The sequence below is a fragment of the Malurus melanocephalus genome, unplaced genomic scaffold (assembly GCF_030028575.1).
Source record: "Malurus melanocephalus ecotype Western Australia unplaced genomic scaffold, MMel_1.1 scaffold_358, whole genome shotgun sequence".
Lineage (NCBI taxonomy): Eukaryota > Metazoa > Chordata > Aves > Passeriformes > Maluridae > Malurus > Malurus melanocephalus.
The window spans coordinates 510,932-529,659 of NW_026623590.1; the positions used below are offsets into that span (position 1 = coordinate 510,932).

Consider the following 18,728-nt stretch of genomic DNA (forward strand, 5'->3'; position numbering starts at 1 on the left):
GCTGGCGCCGCTTCTCCCACCCTGCAGGAGATCACTTCACCCTCATCAACATCTTCAACGCCTTCAAGGCAGCCACTGCCAACCCCACAGAGCCAGGCAAGTGTGCCCAAGCCAAAATGAACCATACTGGCACCAGTTTGAAAAAAAGAAACCCAAAAATCTGGTGATTCCTTCTAGAACTGCTGAATTGCAGGGAGAAACCTATGGGAGTAGCTATTGCTGATGAATATTAATTTATTCATTAATTAAAAATTACCTAAGAGAGCATCCCTTACCCAACAGGAATCATAACCACTATTCCAATTGTCCTTTGAAGTGACATTATGCAAAACCAGAATGATTGGTAGAAGCACAAAATCCAAGTTTAAAATGAATTAGTGCCGTTGAGGAGGGCCTCGATTGCCCCAACAGCCCAACAATTCTGGTGGGGTTTTGATAGCTGTGAACTGCAAGGAAAATTTAAGGAAAAAAKGGAAAGTGGTAAAGTCCACATTTACAAGAAGCCAAATAAAAGGCAGCAGACTGCAGGGAGCAGAAGCTCTTCATTTTGTTGTGTTCAAACATCCTGCTCCAGYTCATTTAGCCCGAGTGCAGTGCTCAGGCAGCAGAGTGATAAATTTGCACATACTGAGTGAAAACTTGAGACAGGAGAGCAGGATTGTTTCCTGTTCAGTCATGTGGAATGCTGGAGGGAGCTCCAAGAGAGCCAGTTCTTTACCAGAAGGCAGGATCAGCACCAGCATTACAGATGTGATTTCAGCYCCATATCCTGGCCTGAATCCATGAGGCCTGAAAAATAGAACTGCTACTCATTCTCTTGGAAGCTATTACTTAGAGCAAAGAAGGGATTTGATTCAGAAGGAAATAGCTGCAGTTCTATAAAACTAAATGAGAATATCAAGTATTGTCCACTTACTTTCCAYGCTGAGCCTAAACTGCCTGTACGGCTCATTACCAGAATTTTGGACATCATTTACTGCAGCAGTCCAAGAGCATTTCACAGAGCAGCATCTCTGTGGATTGCACCCATCAGTACAATTCTCCTTTAAGCCAARACAGTTTTTTCCTCCACAGACTTCAGCAGTGAGAAATGGTGCCGTGATTATTTCCTGAGCTGTTCTGCTCTGAGCATGGCAGAGATGATCAGAGCTGAGCTGGTGGAGATTATGAAGCGCATTGAACTTCCCATTTCAGAGCCAGACTTYGGATCAGAAGAAAATCTACTAAGCATTAAGAAAGCTCTTTTATCTGGTTACTTCATGCACGTAAGGAAAAACACTGTGGTTTCATCTTCCTCTGCTGTTAAATTATACAGAATGCTTTCAGAAAACTTAAGTAAAACTTAAGTTCATTAATGAAATCTCTTGATCACCACAAAGTATAAAAGTAATTTTTTCCCAGTGTATCCAACACTTCTGCCCACTCCAGCCTTTTCTCTGGAGTTCATCTCTCACTGCAGGAGTTCACACACTCCACAGCAATCAGAAAATTGTCAATATGCCTTTTACTCACAGAACTCTTTCACCTCAGAAAACTCTTGAGCTTGTAATATTCTYCCAGACATCATTTCCTTTTCAAAGGTGTTTTTGTGAAAATTGTCTGGAAATAGAGAAATCACTTGGATATATTTAGGTGTAAATAATAAACAGYTTGCTTCATCTCAGGAAGGCACTCTAACTATAATTGTAAATGTAAACAAGATTGATTTATTCCCAYTGGAGTCCCCAGACTTTCCTTCACATCCCTGTGCTCCATCTCAACACAAAAATGACCTCTCCCAAGTGCACATTTTGAGTCCTGACACACATTGTGTTTTAAAGTCTATGAAGAGTACATCTACTAAAGAATATATTAAGAATAGATGTTTTCACAGACCCTTCAAAGCCAAATTCAGATAGTTTTGTACTTACTTGTTGCAGTTTCTTTTCAAATACACAGATGAATACTTTGTTCAAGTCTYATTTCATGGTATCCAGTCCCAAATTCTCCCATACAAATTCAGGAGAGGTTTGGCCTCTCCTGTTGTAAATAACTGAAGGCGAGTTTAATTTCTGATTAAATAATGGACAATTCTCTCAATTTTTGTTTAGATTGCTCGTGATGTGGATGGCTCAGGGAACTACTTAATGTTAACACACAAACAAGTGGCCCAGCTCCATCCCTTCTCATCCTATTACAACACCAGGAGGATTCCTGAGTGGGTTTTATTCCACGAGTTCAGCATCTCAGAGGACAATTCCATCAGAGTTGTCTCCGAGATCTCTCCCCATCTGTAAGTGAACTGTGATGAAATTGCTCCTTCACTTCTAAACCCACCACAAAATCATCATTTTGGGGGGATAAAAAGAAATAAAAGGGAAGATCTGTGATGTCAGGCCCTTACTATTCTCAATATTTGCCACTGTAACTATAATAAATTGAAAAAACCCCACTTTATTAGCTGCAGGAGTTTCTTACAAAGTAGAATATACAGAAAAATACAGAGTTAACAGAGCAGTGTACTCATACATGAATCCAGCTGGAAATGTCTTTGTTCCTTGAAAACCTATTTTCCAGCAAATCTTTTTCTTAACATATTTTCTGTGCCCARCCAGCTGAATCATCAACTGTTTATGGATTCAGGGAGAGACCAGAGTCTTCCTTGTGCAGAAATCTCTTTACACAAAGAATATACATTTCACTGTCCCATCTTTTCTATTTCCCATGTTTATAGGAGAGCTTTTTTCATAATGTTATTGAACCACTCTGTTCTAAAGCAGGAAAATTGCTATTTAATGCAGTCTGCAGCACTGGGAACTGCATTGCACCTCAAGTGCAGGCTGAAAATATTAAGTGCAAGGCTACTCAAAGCACAAATTCCCACTGCATCTTGCAGAGAATCTTGGTTTCTTGCRGAGTTTTGGGTTGAAATATTAAGTTTGTAGATTCTTTTACATACACCTGGAAATAATCATTCAAATATTTTGAAATTAAATTAAAAAAATTCATAATGTTTTGTGTGATTTCCTCCCCAGATTCGCAGAGTTGGTACCTCAGTATTATTTCAGTAATCTTCCTCCAAGTGAAAGCAAGGATATTCTGCAGGAAGTGATSAATCACTTGGCACCTGTTTCAGCCATGAAGGAGGAACAGGAAACTACCAATGACAGCAAAGAAAATGAGGAATTTCCCCAAMCTCCCACTGAGCAGGGATGTGTTATTCAGTGATTTTAGACTGAATTGTCACATATTGGACAGCAGTAAATAAAAGCAATATATTCAAAGCACATCCCCACCTTAACCCATATAATTATTGCAAACTTTTGACATAAATGTATTTAACAGAAAGAACATAAAGAAAAAGCACTTTTCTCAACGAAAGAGGTTGCATGCATTATTTTGGAACAAAACCACATTTAGCTTTGTAAAAATATAATGGGCAGATACTCAGGTTTTCTTCTGACACTGGGTTTTTATTGACTGCTTCATGATGTAAAATAAGCAGAGTAAAATAAGATGATATATTTAAAAATATTCATTTGTTGGATATTTCTGGTTGCACAAAACCGTTGACTCAACAGCAGTTCTGAAAATATTGTGAAGTCACAGTTCTGCATGGCTGCTCTATAAAAACCTGGKGTTTGTAGAGGAGTTCAGAGAGAGAGATAATCTTTCAGTTTATCCATAATTCCATTAATTCCATCAGCTGGAACTATCATAACAGTCCTCAAAGGCTTCATTGGTACATCATCAAAGGACCATCTGCCACCCAGGCAGGTGTCACTCTCCTCTTGCACAGAGTAGTTGAATTTCAGAAGGGCTTTCTAAGCAACAGAAATAAAAGCATTCAGATTTAAAATTTTAATTAGCACGGAGATAATACATCATCTAAACAAAGTAATAATAATGAACCTGTTATGCTCATGCTTTTTAAGAAGTTTTCTTTCCTGGCGAAGTGTTCAGCAAAAATACCTACCAAAAATCCATTCTTTAAAGTGTTTTATACTATTCTCTTTTCTGGGAGTGGGGGTGGGAAATCAATGCTCCCTTTAGTTCTGAGGCTCTGCTGCTTTCAGGGCCTACACTTAAAACTGCCCCGAGTCCTAAAAATTAACTAATATGTAAGAACATGAGTATATTAAGGGGATAGACACCAATATGAATCCTGAGGAGAAATTCAGAAAGCTCCTGCTGAAGCCTCTGGAAGTTCTTTTTATGTTTCTCCAAATAGGCAGGTGTCTATAATGTGTATTTTCATTTTTCAGGGATATAAACCCCATGTAAAAAGAACAGTCTCCTTTCATCAGCTTTCCTAGACAAATTCCTGATGGATAAGAACCTTATAAATGCTAACAATTCTCACACAAGTCAGATTCAGAACTTTGAGCTCAACCAATRAGTAGAAAAACTTACCTGATTCCTTTCCTTTGTGGGAAAATTAACCTGCCCTCTCCTTTTAGGTTTGCTTTCTAGTAACAATATATTGAGGCTTTAAATCTCATTTTGGAAGAATCACCACATTAATTGAGTGGCTTTGCTCAAGAACAATTTGAGCACCTTTAATCAATTCCAAGTCTGGTTATAATAGATTTTSTGGTTATAATTTAAAGGAACAGAATAAAGCAAAGGGAAGTGCCAAGTGCAGAAAAAGGCTTCTCTCAGTTTGATATGGCTCCAAGTGTCTGCCTCACCACATTTTATGCTATTTTATGGCAATCTAATTAACATTATGTGTGATCAGGGARGACAGACACTCCAGCACTAATTTAACACATACACATTATTAAGTACAGAGAGACATTTAATTTAATACCCTACATAATGTTTAAAATGTTTTTTTTTAAAAAACACTGGGAAGGCTGTTAAACAGAAAAACATGTTCAGTTTGAGTCAATCCTTTTGAGTTGAGAATTACTGCAATTTAGATGAAAGACACAATTAGCCTTTAACAGAATAACTAAGCTAAGATAAATAAATACAAAATGGGCCTCCTAGAACAGAACACCCACGGACACATGAGCAGCACAGGCTTCYCCCCATCAGCTTTTCAATAAAATGTTCACACAGAGCTCAGGTTCAGCTGTTTCAGCTGCTGTGGCAGGAGCACAAAACAAAATCCCCAACTTGCTACTGCACAGAGAGTACAACACCATTCCCTACAGCTACCAATGAATTCCCCYACTTACATTTCTCTCCTTCCCAAGAAATAAAATTACAGCCCYATCACAGCCTCTGTCAGAATGATTACACACAGGAACCTTGGCCATTAACCACCCCATGCATGTGCAAGTCCTTTACCCTGCAGGCACTGCCAGAAATGAAAAATAATGGTCTCTTGACAAAGTAATAATATTGTAGAAGAGTAGTTTTAAAGCTTTGGGAACACAAAAAAAAAATTAAAAACGAACCATGAAAAATTCCTTGCATTTCAAAGCACATTTTTAATTTAATTTCCTGCATTCCCCCCTCACCTGATCTGGCTTGGGACCAGCAGAATTGTGTGGACAGGTTGCCTTAGGAAATGGGAAATAATATTYTCATCTCAGTGTTTTAGCACTTTTTAGTAATATATTTGCCCTGAGTAGAAMAGAAATAGAAAAGGGAATCAAGAGCCACTTGTCAGGGTCTTCAGAAGTTTTTCATTCTGAGCGTTTTTTGAAAGTAGAAGGTGCCCAGGAGGGAACAGATAAATCAATGCACAAAAAGAGCTCGATTGGTCTTCTCTCCACACCACTCCAAAACACCCTGGATTTAATTTAAAAGTGTTTGTGATCATTTTGATAAAAGGTGCCCTTGAATTTGAGGTGAAACATCTTGTTTTGCTGATATGCAAAGAAAAAGAAGCATTTTAAATTAAATAACCATATGTTACCTCATGAAAGAATTCTTCCTCTGCATTTGCAAACATTAATTCCTCCTTTGGCTGATTCTTCCCTCCTTTCCTCTTAGAATTGCTCTTTGTAGCTTCTGTGAAGGTCTTGCTGATAAGGAGGTAATAGTGGCACTTTCCACAAGGTTTGTTTGTTCTCTGTGCCTCAATCAGCTCTTTCCTAAAGAGAAATAAATGTTTACCCACTTACACCATTTMAATCTTAAACAAGCATGTAAGTAAATCTTACAATGTATTAGTATAGAAAGGATATTCCTATTGCAGCCTATTCTTTTCCATGTGCCTCAGAAAATCAATTTTGCAGATGCATTCCTAGTACTTAAACATACTATTTGTACTTTTAAATAATAAAAATATGGATATTTTTCCACACCTCACAAGATAACCCTTTTTTCCCAGAATCTTGTTCATGGTAGACCAYCTGTGAAATGATTCTAAGTGCAACTCTCTTTAAAAATACATCACACTATCACTACCATGAGTTATAACCAGAGAGACAAAAAATACTCTTGCCTACCCTTGTGTTCATTATGTTGTCACTCCAAAACCTTTAAGGTGAAGAGGCTGAGATCTGAGTTCAAGCTGTGACAAGTACTGTATTTGTGTATTAACATGATTTCTAATCTCATCTCACATGAGAGGAAAGAAGAAAAATAATAAAAGAAGAAAAAAAATTATCTGCATTTGATTAATGGAGTTCCTTATCCAACAAAATTTTCTTGTTCTCAGTTCTCAACATGGCACTAAAATAATGCAATGTTGTGTTTCACATCCACCCAGCTTTTGACAGAAAACCACCAATTGGTAGAGATCAACCAGCACCTCACCTGCTTTTCTTATTACTTGCAAGATGTCATTACTTGCAATACTGCAAAYGGTTTTCATGGGCCAGAACTCAACCACCTTTTAGGCTTTTCCCTCAACCCAAATCTTCCATTCCAAAGCCATTCCAGACATTAACACATGAACAGAACAGCCAAGCTGCTTGTTATGAGCATGGCAAAAAAAATCCCATTTTTAATTCCTACAACAGTGTGAAAATAATCCGCAATACAACAACATATACAGCTATTTCTGTGATAGAACGGCACATGTTCTCAAATGATATCCTCTATTTCAATGTTTGAGAAGCCTGAAGATATAAAAATATTAAAAAAAATAACTAAAGACCATATATGAGCTAAAAAATATTTTCTGTTCRTGTTTTACTTATCTCTATAGCATCAACTGTCTTAACATAGCTCTGTACACGTGAGATTTTTGAAGAAGTACGAAGAAAAAATATTATTCAACATCATGCAAGAAAAAAAGATACAAACAAACTTACTGGAGCTGCTGGTGCATGGGCAGAGCAATCTGTGGAGGAACATTGATGAACCTTTCACTCAGGATGAGCCCCACAGGCTTTGTGCTGTCATTGAGGAGTTTACTCAGCTGTTCCACCACACRCTGGTCACAGCTCTCCTCACAGCGACTCAGAAGCAGCTCTTTGATTTGCTCAGCACACTGGGTGCCCTGCAATCAAAAGGTGCATTTTCTTCATCTCACAGAACARCTATTTACACAAGAAAACCTTGAATGTCAGGTTCAAGGGAATTTCCTACARGCCTGGTGGCAATTTCACTCAGCARCCTCTAAAGYACTGCACAATTGCTCTGCAATCATTCTCCAGGTCTGGAGCTGAGGGCAAACAGAGGTTGTGAAGTGATGGGAATGAGCTGCAACACCACAGCAAAGCTTCAAACTGCAGAGGATCCAAGGGAAGAAATACAGGAGACTGACAGCTCACTTACTCTGGAATTATTAGACCTAGCTTTAACTCTCTATTCCATTGTTTGCTTTATTTTTGACCTTCAGCATGTCACTACATTGAAGAAAAAGCTAAGCCACGTGCAAGTTTTACACTCCCAGTCTTCCACAGTGGAATTCAAAATCCTGATCCAGCAGTCCAGGCTTGTTACACAGGATGCAGTCTCATTTATTACTTGTGCTAATATTTATAACCAGATGTTAATGAGGAATACCAACCTTCCTTTCTGTTAAGTTCAAGCAGCTTATAAAACCAAAGACTTCATCATCATCTTCATCATCATCATCATCACTATTGTCTTCCTGCACTTCTGCTTGCTGTTGAACAGAAGGAAAGCAACAAATCATATTGACATTCTATTTCACTCTGTAGAAAAAGATGTTTTTCTTTCCAGGTGATGCTCAGCAGATGAAAACCACTGAGGAAATCTGTACAAACACACACTGCAAATTCTGCTGCATCACTGAACATCTCAGAGTGCTCAGAGCTTTAGAGAGAGCCAGGTCATGCATCTTCTACAGCACAGTYTTTTGAAAGGCACTAAAAGTTGACAGCTCCCATTTAATAAGCAGCATCTCGGCTCAGGGGATGGCAATATCTTAAGCAAAACCAATTTCCKTCAGTTTCTAACAGAGGGAAGTAAACCTGGAGTGCCTTAATAAACACTGAGCAATAAAGCTTTGATAGGGAGGGGGACAAAGAGCTGTGTCTGTAGGAAAGYCAAAAGCTCCTATTTCTTATAGAGATGGTAACAAAAGTCTCCACTGCATTTTCAGCATTACTATGCTACTACATCAAAACTGAACATGAAAACCTTCCACACGTAAAAAGAAACCAGGTATAATAATATACCAAATTCCTTCTTTGCTTCAAAGTAGGCATGGAAAAATTTCAGCTCCCCATAGACGAATTATTCTTAAAGCAAAAAAGCAAGAAAGAATYGCCTTCTGAAATACAGAAATTATGTCACTTCAACATAGAAAGCATGGTACTTCAATCACAAATATAAAATCTGTCTTACCTTGATAATACTTCCAATATGATTCTGTTGTATTAATATATCAGTTAATTCAGCTGTGTTAACAGGAGCTTTTAGAAACAACTGGAAGACAGGAAACAAGGATTAAGTTTTGGACACTGATGGTATCTCATGGGCCACTTAGTTGAAAATAAAGTGAGTTTTCTATTTAATTTCATTATAATACTGCAAAAACTAATAATCAGCTGCATCAAGTGCTTGCTCCTGCACCTTCCACAGGCTGGTGTTTCCACCCTGGTATCCTCTGGAGTTTGGTGTGATCTGAAAGCTGGGGCTGTTCCATCCCTGGAAGTGCCCAAGGCCAGGTTGGATGGAGCTTGGAGCACCCTGGGATAGTGGGAGGTGTCCCTGTCCATTGTTGGAGGGTAAAACTGGATGTGCTGTAAGGTCCCTTCAAACCCAAACTATTCTGGGATTCTCTAATAAAATCAATACACAAAAGCAAATATATGCAAGCACCATAATACATAAAAACTCTAAATCAATATAGAGAATGTGAACTGATGTCTTTGCATAACTCTTTAGATACTACCTATCAATGGACATATCAATCAAGCTAACAAGAAGTCACAGTACCTGGTGTAGTAGCTTCTTTATCCCATTGTAGTCATTGTCTGATATGGAATGTGCTTCAAATTCAATATTCACTTCCTATGGAGTAGAACAAAGATTATCAAACACAGTTGGCAAGAACTTATATCAGAACGAAGCTAAACTGTAAGAAACTTGAAGAGAAGGAATAGCAAACAGCAGAAACAAAATGGATTTCCTCCTTGCAGTAATCTCAGCAATTGTTAAAAGTTATCCTTTCTCCTGTGATCTTTAGAGAACATCTGTGAAAGCAACTTTTCAAAGATAACCCACCAATTGTGCTGTGAACAAACCTTTAATGTTTTGCTCCTACCATCTGGTTCACACAATTACACCTATTGCAACCRTGCAAACTCTTCCCATAGAGAGCCTTGACTCAGGTATTTAAACCCCAGAAACTGCAGGACTGGGGTGTACTGCCTCAGCTGAAGGTGAAAATTGCTGCAGACATTTAGGTAATTACATCCAAACCCACATTTCTGCTATTTCCCCAAATCCTCATGGTGTCGTTAACCCCACTGTGGAACTCTACTCAGCAGGCTCATGATGAGACACAGTCGCAGCAAAAGCAGAATGGGAACTGCTGCTTCTTCCTAAACAAATGCTGTGTGCCTAGCAACATTTTTATTGGTATTCTRTATAAAAAGTACTGCCTGCCAAGGTTACCTGCCTACCTATTCCACTGTTCAAGATCATTCAAAGTTACTTTGCCTTTTAAATGCCAGTTTCAATCACACTTCCTGAGTAACCTCAACAACTGAGCCCTACTTTTCTCTCCAATGCCGCATSGACATCATGGCTTTTGTTGTCCACTGGAAGAACAGTGTTAAAGACCTATTTGTAATGCAGGTAAGAGGTACACAATCTCTTAGGAGATACTAAAATCCAGGAAACACTGAGGCCCTGGCACAGGGTGCCCAGAGAAGCTGTGGCTGCCCCTGGCAGTGTCCAAGGCCAGGCTGGACATTGGGCTTGGAGCAGCCTGGGACAGTGGAAGGAGTCCTTTCCATGGCAGGGGTGGAACTGGATGGGCTTTAAGATCCCTTCCAACCCAAACCATTCTGGGATTCGCTAAYAAAAGGAAGCAAACTAATGTAATAACAAAATATAGCGAAATATAATGAAAGAGCAAATCCGCCGTGCTGACAGCACTATTTCCAAGCAGCCACCTCCAGTCCCGCACCCGAGCGGACACGGACACGCCAAGGGCTGGATCTGTACAGCCGAGGCCTCGGGGAGCCCAGCATTTGAAAAACAACTAAAAAATCAAAAATTTTCAACAACAACGAAGCGAACACACTTCAGATCACCGACACACAGGGTCGCTCCCGCAGGACATGCGCTGGGCCTCACCGGGGCATGGCCGGGGCACAAACCCTGCCCGACCCCTTCCCGAACATCCCCCACACAATCCCCCTCTCCCGCAGCTCCTCTGGGGGCCGTGTGGGGCCCGTTCCGCTCACCTCATCGATGGGCTCGTCCGAGTCCGAGCACTCGGATGCCCGCGATGCCCCGGAGCCCTCAGAGCCGCTGTCGGAGSCGCTGTCGGAGGCGCTGTGGGAGCTCTGCTCCCCGGCGGGAACCCGCGCCCGCCGCTTGGCCGGCGTGGCCATGGCGCAGGACGGGGTGCCCGGGGCACGGCGAGCGGCGGGATGGCACCCTGTGTCCCCTTATGTCACCCTGTGTCACCCTATGTCGCGACAGAGAGCGGCGGGCAGCGCCAGCAAAGCGCGGAGGGACGCGCGGGCAGCCTGAGGCGGCAGGAGAGTCCCGGACCGCCCCCGTCCCCACAAAGCCGGATTTCCTCTTCGCGCTGTGGTGTCACTTCCTTCCAGGGAAATTCCTTCATGGAAGGGGCTGTCAGGAGTTAAATGGGAGGTTTGGAGTCCTCGTCCCCGCAGGTGGCCACGGAAAGCCTGGCTGTGGCACTGAGGGGACAAGGCGGGCATCGGGCACAGCTTGGGCTCGATGGCCCTGGGGCTCTTTTCCACCCTTAATCATTCTGCGATTCTGTGCKTTGAAAGAAACAGAGTGCCCTGAGCCATCTCCGACGTTAATAAAAACTGCTGTAAGTAAAAATTAGCTTTAGTAAAAATTGCAGCGTAAAACAGGAATCAGGCGCTCGCTGCTTGCTTTAAAAATCGCGAACCAAATTCCCTGGATAATTCCAGACAAACAAACAGAAAGGGGTGATAGGGAGAGCACAGTAAGCACAACGTGATTCTGGTCTTTATAGAAAATACCAGTCGGGAAAATGCGTTGAAATATCCTGAGCACTGTAGAAATGATCATTAATGATCGAGCCTCAGTTATGTGGAACRTGTTGCATTTAACACTTTGTGTCTAATTAATGAAGAAAGACGGGTGTTAATGAGGCCATGGSAAGAAGAGCATTGGGCATTCATTGTTGCCAGCCAGAAGAAACGCAAGGCACAGAGCCTGGGATGTAATTCCGGCTTTATAAATACAACTCAAGTAGGTTAAAATGTTCATTTTCTCATTAAAGCTCCAAACACGCCCTGTGTTTATTTTTTTTTTTGTTGTTATTTTGAAAGCTGTGTTTGCTCTGGGAGCACTTAGGTCATTRCCAAAATTTGAATACTGATATCCAGGGAAAGAATTTTGAGAAAGATGGATCTTCCTATATCTGCAATCTATCAGGAAASTACCACAGTGATTATTGGGGTAAATGTGCACTGAGAATGGATTTCTTTTTGTATTATTGGTGTATTTGCTTACGTTTTGTAACTTTGAATTTAGCACCAAAGTGAGCTTTAAAGGAACTGAGAGCTGTCTTATTTTAATTTYGGAATATCTGCTTTTAGTCTTGCCTTGTTTTCTACAGTATCAAAGAAAGTATATTAATATTCTCTTTTATTTTAGATGCAGGGATGTATATATATAAACATATATATTGAATTTTTTAAAACATGTTTGAGCACTGTTTTGAAAAAGGTGAGACCTCAAATGCATCAAATTAAATCAGTCTCTTTACATGCTTATTATGATGAACAGAGTATGTCAACGAGCATGGAAATTAGCAGAATAAATAACTTTTTTATAGATTGGAGCTGATTTCCTTTGCAGAACATCCTCCATTGTAGGGGTTGTTTCTGCTTTTGCAAAATTCTTTAAAATGTGTTCCCCATGGTGAGTTTCTTTCGAGYCCCTTACTTGAGCAGTGCTATCTAAAGGCAGCAGATTATTTTCTGCCCTTATCAGGGTGGATGTTTCTGCCCAGAGAATGGACAATAACTGCTTACTCATTGTGTAGGGAGCTCTACAACTGGTGGCAACCCAGTTCTCGGAGCTGTGAAAGTCACTGTTCAAGCAAAAGGTCCTCTAGATCCAATTTAGATAAATTCCATTCTTGTATTTCAGGGTTCTGCTGCAATTCCTTGGTAAACAATGAAGGTTCTGCTGCTGAAGGAGCCCAAAGACAAAGATTCGGGGCCAGATCCTTATATTAAAGTGAGTAAACTTTAAAAAAGYTTTTAAAAAAATGTCACTTCTTTGYTGAATCATAGTATCAGATGAGTGCAGGTGTTTCAAGTGGGAAAAGGTGCTTAAACAATATTAGGAGTCCATGTCTGAAATCATGCTAAGAGAAAAATACTCCAGAAAGTTCACCCTTGCTGCAAAAAATTGTATCAGTTACAGGACATTTGTACTGAATTCATTGCTAAAGCTCTCAGCAAAGTACTGATAYTAAACCAGTTTTATTTGAATTAATTAATATTGATGCTATTCATATGGACAGAATTAAAATTACAAAAATTCTTAGTTATGTGCTGATGTCTTCTGCTACTCAGGAGGCCACAGTCCCACAGCTGTTTAATAGGAGTTGTAATTTTAAATAACTAACAAATCCAAAATAGATTTACCAGGGAAAGGAAATAAAATACCTTTTTATATTGCTTTACTAAAAATAAATACTTGTGTTGGCCAAGTCAGTTCTTTGAAAAAGGAAAAAAAAAAAAGCTGTTTGGAACTTATTTCAAGAGCTGCAAACCTTTTCTTGATAGGAATTAGGATCATACAGCTTGGAAGCAGCATTGATCCCAGTTTTGTCATTTGAATTCATCTCTCTTGACAGTTTATTTGAGAAGGTAAGCTTTAAATTATTTCATTTGTTCAATTTCCARCGGGATTTGGTTGCCAAGTCACAAGTATTGGGGTATTTCAGACATTTATTGAAGCTGTTCTGCTTGTCAYAAGGTTATAAAGAATGGAACAACTAATTTTTAAAATTAATTTACTAATTTTGGGGATTTTTAATGCTTAAATTTACTGTTTCTAAATAGCTTTCCCATCCAGAGTGCTATGGAGGCCTAATTTTTACCAGTCCAAGAGCATTAGAAGCCATCAAGATATGTTTAAAAGAGAAGAGTAAAAAAGAAGGTAAATACATATTGATATCCCTTAGTCTTTTTCTTTCAGGATCTTGTAAAATTTGAATTTCATTGAATTTTATTTCACTCACTGGTAGATAGCTCTAGCAAGACTTTAAAAAAACAACCTTGAAAGGAACCACAGTTCTTTTAGTATCATAAAGCACTTGGTACATTGAGCTTTTAAGGGTTGGGTTTTCCACACTGAGGAATGAAAAGAAGCAGCTTTTGGTGCAAATTACTAATTAGTGAGAGCTCTTCCAGCCCTGGGTATCTCATGCATGAGGAACATTTTGCTGCAGTGCCTGGTTTGCCTTCTAACTGCTTTCCTTCCTTAAAGAGGAGATCATCTCAGAAAAAGTGGCCATTACTCCTGTGCCTGGATGATTTGTATGAAATGTTAMAGAAAAAGGGAAATCTCTGCCTTGAATAAGAAATTTCTCAAGTGAATTAATTATTAGCTAAAAAATGGTGATGCATAAAAGCCAACAGATCAGTAGTGAGGAAAAATCCTGCTAAATAGAAATACCATCACAAGGAAATGTCAAATCCTTGTAAATTCTTCCAAATTCTTATGTTCAGTGATTCTGGCCTCGAGTTTCTACTTTGTGTGCTCCATATTTGGGCTGTGAACAAATCAATGTCCTGTGAGTAAGGTTACACCCTTGAGTAAGCAGTAAATACACAGACCCTCAGTTTATTGTAGCATTTGCAGCAGCAGAGGATTATATATTAAGATTTTATTATATATTAAGATTTTAGCTYAAAAGTAATCTCTTCTCTAGATTTCACCCCTAACTTTGGACTTCTGGGAAATACATATTTTAATAATAAAGTGAGTCTGTTGATCCTATTTGGGTTCCTTTCAAAGGCAAGGCATCCTTGCTTTTTCCCTTCTGATTTTTATTTTTGCTGTTATAGTTTGTTTTTTTTTTCTCCCTCTCCAGGAGTACCAGAAAGAAATTCAGTGTCCTGTGGTGCTCTGCTTTACCTCAAGACAGTAAAAGACTTGGTGTATCTATTTTTGATCCATTAGGATTTGTACATCCAAATATATAGTGGAGTTTTTGTTATTATTATGATCATTTTGCTGTATTTGGGGATTAAGCAGAAGTCCAAATAGTCATTTAGCATTCACATTCTGTTGCTGTGTACTTTAATTTAATTTAATTTAGTATAATTTAATGTTTTTCAGCCTGGTCAAAATCTCTTAAACAAATGTGGAATATCAAACCAACATATGTGGTAGGAAAAGCTACAGCTTCTTTAGGTAAGCTGGTGTTTAAAAACAGAAATCTTGGCTAAATCTGGCTTYTAAGTACAATTTTTGGAGGATGAGCTGCTGTTCAAGGGCGGTCAGTAAAAAATTTAAGTTTTAGAACTGGATAATTTGGAAGAGAGGGAATTGGACACACATTAGAACTATCCTTGCTCCAGCCAAGGATATCCATGGATCTAATCCATCCTCTGGATTTCTGCTCCTTTTGTTGTGATGTGATGGTCACTGCTTGAAAAATTGGGTCAAACCAGCAAAAAAAACCCTTTGTTCTTAATTTGCATGTGGTTTTTCCATTCTTTTTGGAAATTAAATTGCATGAAGGGGATTCTAACCTGGTTGAGATTGGACACAATTTGTGCTTGATCAAACTGTGCCTCCCTTTTCATCCCATAGTTTCTGTGACAGGAAATCTGAATTGTTCTTATTGTTTGCTGTGTTTTTTCTTTGCTGCTTCTGGTTCTAGTGGAAGAAATTGGTCTTATTCCACAAGGAGAAAAGTCTGGAAATGCTGAGAAATTAGCTGAGTATATTTGTTCAAGTAAGTAGCTGAAATATTGTCATTAAATTAAGGTAAATGTGCCTTCCATCATTTAAGAATTTCCTAGAGGTAAAATCAAGCACACAGTGAGGCAAAAAATGCTTCAAAATTCATATACAAGATATTAATTTACATGAAATCTTAGACTCTCTAGTTGGTTAATAAATACTCTCTGAGCCAGCAGGCAAAAGTTTATTTTTACTGGAAGATCAGAGCTGTAATGATTGGAAATTGCTGCTAAATCAGAAGATTTAAATACTGGTGCCTTTCTCCAAAATTACCCTGTGGTTTCAGGGGAAACTGGTTTTCAGCACCATAGAAAAGTGGTTTTGAAGAAATTAAAGTGCTGTTTTAAGGATTGTTTAACCATTTTGTTATGGTTAAATCTGTAATGCTTCTCAATCCATTATCAAATTATTGGGGAAATTTTAAAGTCTGTTAGTTTGCTTCCTTTATTGTTTTTACTGTAATTTGTTAAAATTTCCAGTAGCAACAAGGGAGATTTTTAGATTTAGGGGCTGTTTATTTTTTGAGTGGATGGGTCAGTAGAAGCTGTGAAAAAAAGGAGGTGTTTTTGTACAGATGTGAGAGAGTTGATGAGCAAATTCTGCACAGCAGCAGAGATTTATACGGGAAAGAAAAATGGGATTTGAGCTGGCAAGGATTGCTTTTCCCAGGCACAGTGCTCTCTGATTCACTGACTCCAACTGTAGGGAATATTTAATGATAAAAATGATAGTTGCCAACACGAGATTAAATAATAAATTCTGAAAATTAAAAACACTTASAACACAAATATGTCATAAGTGAAGAATAGCCCATCTCTCCTCTTCAACAGATGTATTAAAGCAAAGAAAGGTTTCAGCTGATTTTTCAGTGCTGGAAAATCTTCTGGCAATGAATTAATAGTTGCCAGTTTGCAGAGGCAGGGTTTTTTTTTTTGAGAAGAAAGACAAGAGAAATATCTGTTTATTCTGTTGTATGAAGGTGAAAAAAAAATTAACCAAGCAGTGAATTTCAGTCACTGGAGCCTGTTTGTTGTTGATACATAGAAACAGCTTCAAGGATTTATTGGGCTGTGCTGATCAAGGGGTTTATAACAACCTTGGAAGAACAAATTAAATTATCTCATGTTCYCTCTTATGTGTAAATTCACTTTTGTTTGTGCATAAAGTAAGTAAATGAAAAGAATAGCTCTGAATTTTTTGTACCATGAGAGGTTATCGTCAGAATAAAAATAGAAGTTAAAGTAATGAGATTTCTTTGTTGTCACCTTTTGTGCTTTGGTACCCACTTCAATTTAAGGAATTGGAAAATAAAGGAATTTGAGCTGGCATAACTGGCTGCCTTTACTCCTCTTAAAGCAAATATTTGGTTACAGAAGCAGGAGGTACCAATCCATGTGTTGTTCAGGCCTACCAAGGAATTTTTCTCTGCCAAAAAGAATTGGTGTTTGTTTACAGGTATCACACTGACATTTCAAATAACAGACATGAGTTACAGGAGAGCTGATGCTGAAATATTCYACTTTTATTTAATTTTAAAATCTTTGTTACATTCTTCTTCAAGAATGATCTAACCCACCTCTAATTTTTAATTTTAATTTAAGCATATCTGTGGTTTCTAATAAAACTTTATTGTGCAGTCAGAACACTCAGGTGTGTCTGGGTTGACWCCTACAAGKGTCTTTCCATTTGATTTTCACTCTGCTGCCCTTTTTTATTTATCCCTGAGGAATCTCTGCTCCTTRCATAAACCAAGAATCTCCTTCCWGCAYKTAAAAGCATTTTTCTCTAGTAATTTCCTCTTAGAAATGTGTTAACAAATCTGAATTAGGAATAAAATAATTTAATTCCTTTTCAAAGCTGAAGGCCAAGCTGTAGCAGTTGTGTGGAATTTCATCTTGAAATTTTCTCTGGGTCTGTTATTTATAGAAAAGGCAAAAACTCTGCAAAGCAAGTCTGCTGTTACATTGCTAATTGGACAAAAGCAAGTGRGGATATCCACTGCCACCCCAGCAGTGGAAGCAGAATCCTTTTTCCTTGGGGAAGTAAGAAAATGGAATTGCAGATAGACTGAAACTTTTCAGCACAGTATTGTCCTTTCCTTTGTGTGAATATTTCATTGAGAGCTCTGTCATTTATTGAGTGGGACAGAGATTTTTAAGTACAAAATTGAGGCAGATTGTGTTGARGAGGAGATAACTCCCTTTGTAGAAGGGCAAAAGGAATAGAAATGCAGTTTATCTTTGGGGAGATCCTTTTAGCCAATATTCATATTCTAGTTATGTAATATTTTTTAATGTTCTTGATAAGCAGCCTCTGCCCTCTGAATTGGGGCTGCAGCTGCACTGCAGATGTTTTCAGCTACCTTAAAACTGTGTCCATAGTGAAGGTTTTGATAAATCAGCATTTGATATCTTGAAAATGCATTAAATCACATTTATTCTTTATTAAAGGCCTGAGTTAATTAAAGTTCTTGTTTGTGTGTTTACAGGAGAGAAACCCAATTCCTCAGCTCTTCTGTTTCCTTGTGGAGCCCTGAAAAGAGAAGTGCTTCCTACAGTGCTGAGAGAAAAAGGTTGAACTTCCCCCGGAGACCCWTTTTAATTAGTCAGTGATGAGAAAAGTTGTATCCAAAGCTTGTGAACCAAATTGGAAAAAGTAAAAGTGGAACTTGCTGTGAAGTTGGCTGCGAGTGAGAGGCTGGGAGTAAACACAGGGAGCTTGGGTGGCTGCCCACAGCTCTGGGACGTGCAAATCCTTCACAGAGCTTTTATGAGTCTTTTTAGCCTAAAATAGTTCCACTTAAGTGCAATTAGGATGTTGTGAGTGCTGAATTGAAATAATAGAAATTAATGAATTCATTAATTATGACTGCATCTCCTGATTGCAGGCATAGCCCTGGAAGGCCTCACTGTTTATCAAACAACCCAACACCCTGATCTGCAGGAATCTTTGAGCAKTTACTTCTCCCAGCAGGTACTGGACACTGATGTGGTTTGAGATTTTCTGAGGCAGATGACAATGCCTCCCAGAATGTTCCTTTTTTGAAATAATGTAATTGAAATACCACTGGGCATCTTTGCTGTGTATCACAAATCAGAATCCAGTAATAATCTGCCTACCTAGTTCATGTAAAAAGAATTGCTTTTAATTTTTCAAGATTGGCTTTCTGAATTTTCCATTTGGGAGCCTCCATCATAGAATTA

General features: G+C 38.8%; 3 protein-coding genes across 4 annotated transcripts in view; 2 read left to right on the plus strand and 1 right to left on the minus strand.

Annotated features, from left to right (window-relative positions):
* Nucleotides 1-3,207, plus strand: part of DHX32 (DEAH-box helicase 32 (putative)) — a 21,525-nt gene extending 18,318 nt beyond the window's left edge. The window contains exons 8-11 of the mRNA XM_057378430.1: nucleotides 1-96; nucleotides 1,075-1,265; nucleotides 2,091-2,272; nucleotides 3,015-3,207. Of these exons, the coding sequence (XP_057234413.1) occupies nucleotides 1-96; nucleotides 1,075-1,265; nucleotides 2,091-2,272; nucleotides 3,015-3,207 (662 nt within the window). The remainder of the gene's footprint in view (nucleotides 97-1,074; nucleotides 1,266-2,090; nucleotides 2,273-3,014) is intronic.
* On the minus strand, nucleotides 3,173-11,102 carry BCCIP (BRCA2 and CDKN1A interacting protein). The gene is made up of 7 exons (XM_057378431.1): nucleotides 10,773-11,102; nucleotides 9,295-9,369; nucleotides 8,701-8,781; nucleotides 7,898-7,996; nucleotides 7,197-7,384; nucleotides 5,852-6,029; nucleotides 3,173-3,803 (listed from the first exon to the last, which is right to left on the minus strand). Exons 1-7 carry the CDS (start codon nucleotides 10,920-10,922, stop codon nucleotides 3,633-3,635), a joined length of 942 nt encoding a protein of 313 aa, XP_057234414.1. The 5' UTR covers nucleotides 10,923-11,102; the 3' UTR covers nucleotides 3,173-3,632.
* A 24-nt stretch (nucleotides 11,103-11,126) lies between these two features.
* Nucleotides 11,127-18,711, plus strand: UROS (uroporphyrinogen III synthase). 2 transcript variants are annotated; one of them, XM_057378432.1, is made up of 8 exons: nucleotides 11,127-11,377; nucleotides 12,691-12,780; nucleotides 13,335-13,418; nucleotides 13,614-13,710; nucleotides 14,896-14,970; nucleotides 15,443-15,517; nucleotides 18,014-18,097; nucleotides 18,413-18,711. In XM_057378432.1, the coding sequence occupies exons 2-8, from the start codon at nucleotides 12,718-12,720 to the stop codon at nucleotides 18,520-18,522; spliced, it is 588 nt and encodes a 195-aa protein (XP_057234415.1). In that variant the 5' UTR covers nucleotides 11,127-11,377; nucleotides 12,691-12,717; the 3' UTR covers nucleotides 18,523-18,711. The 2 variants fall into 2 exon arrangements, with proteins under 2 accessions (XP_057234415.1, XP_057234416.1); XM_057378433.1 differs by lacking the exon at nucleotides 11,127-11,377 and adding an exon at nucleotides 11,631-11,784.
* The last annotated feature ends 17 nt before the right edge of the window (nucleotides 18,712-18,728 follow it).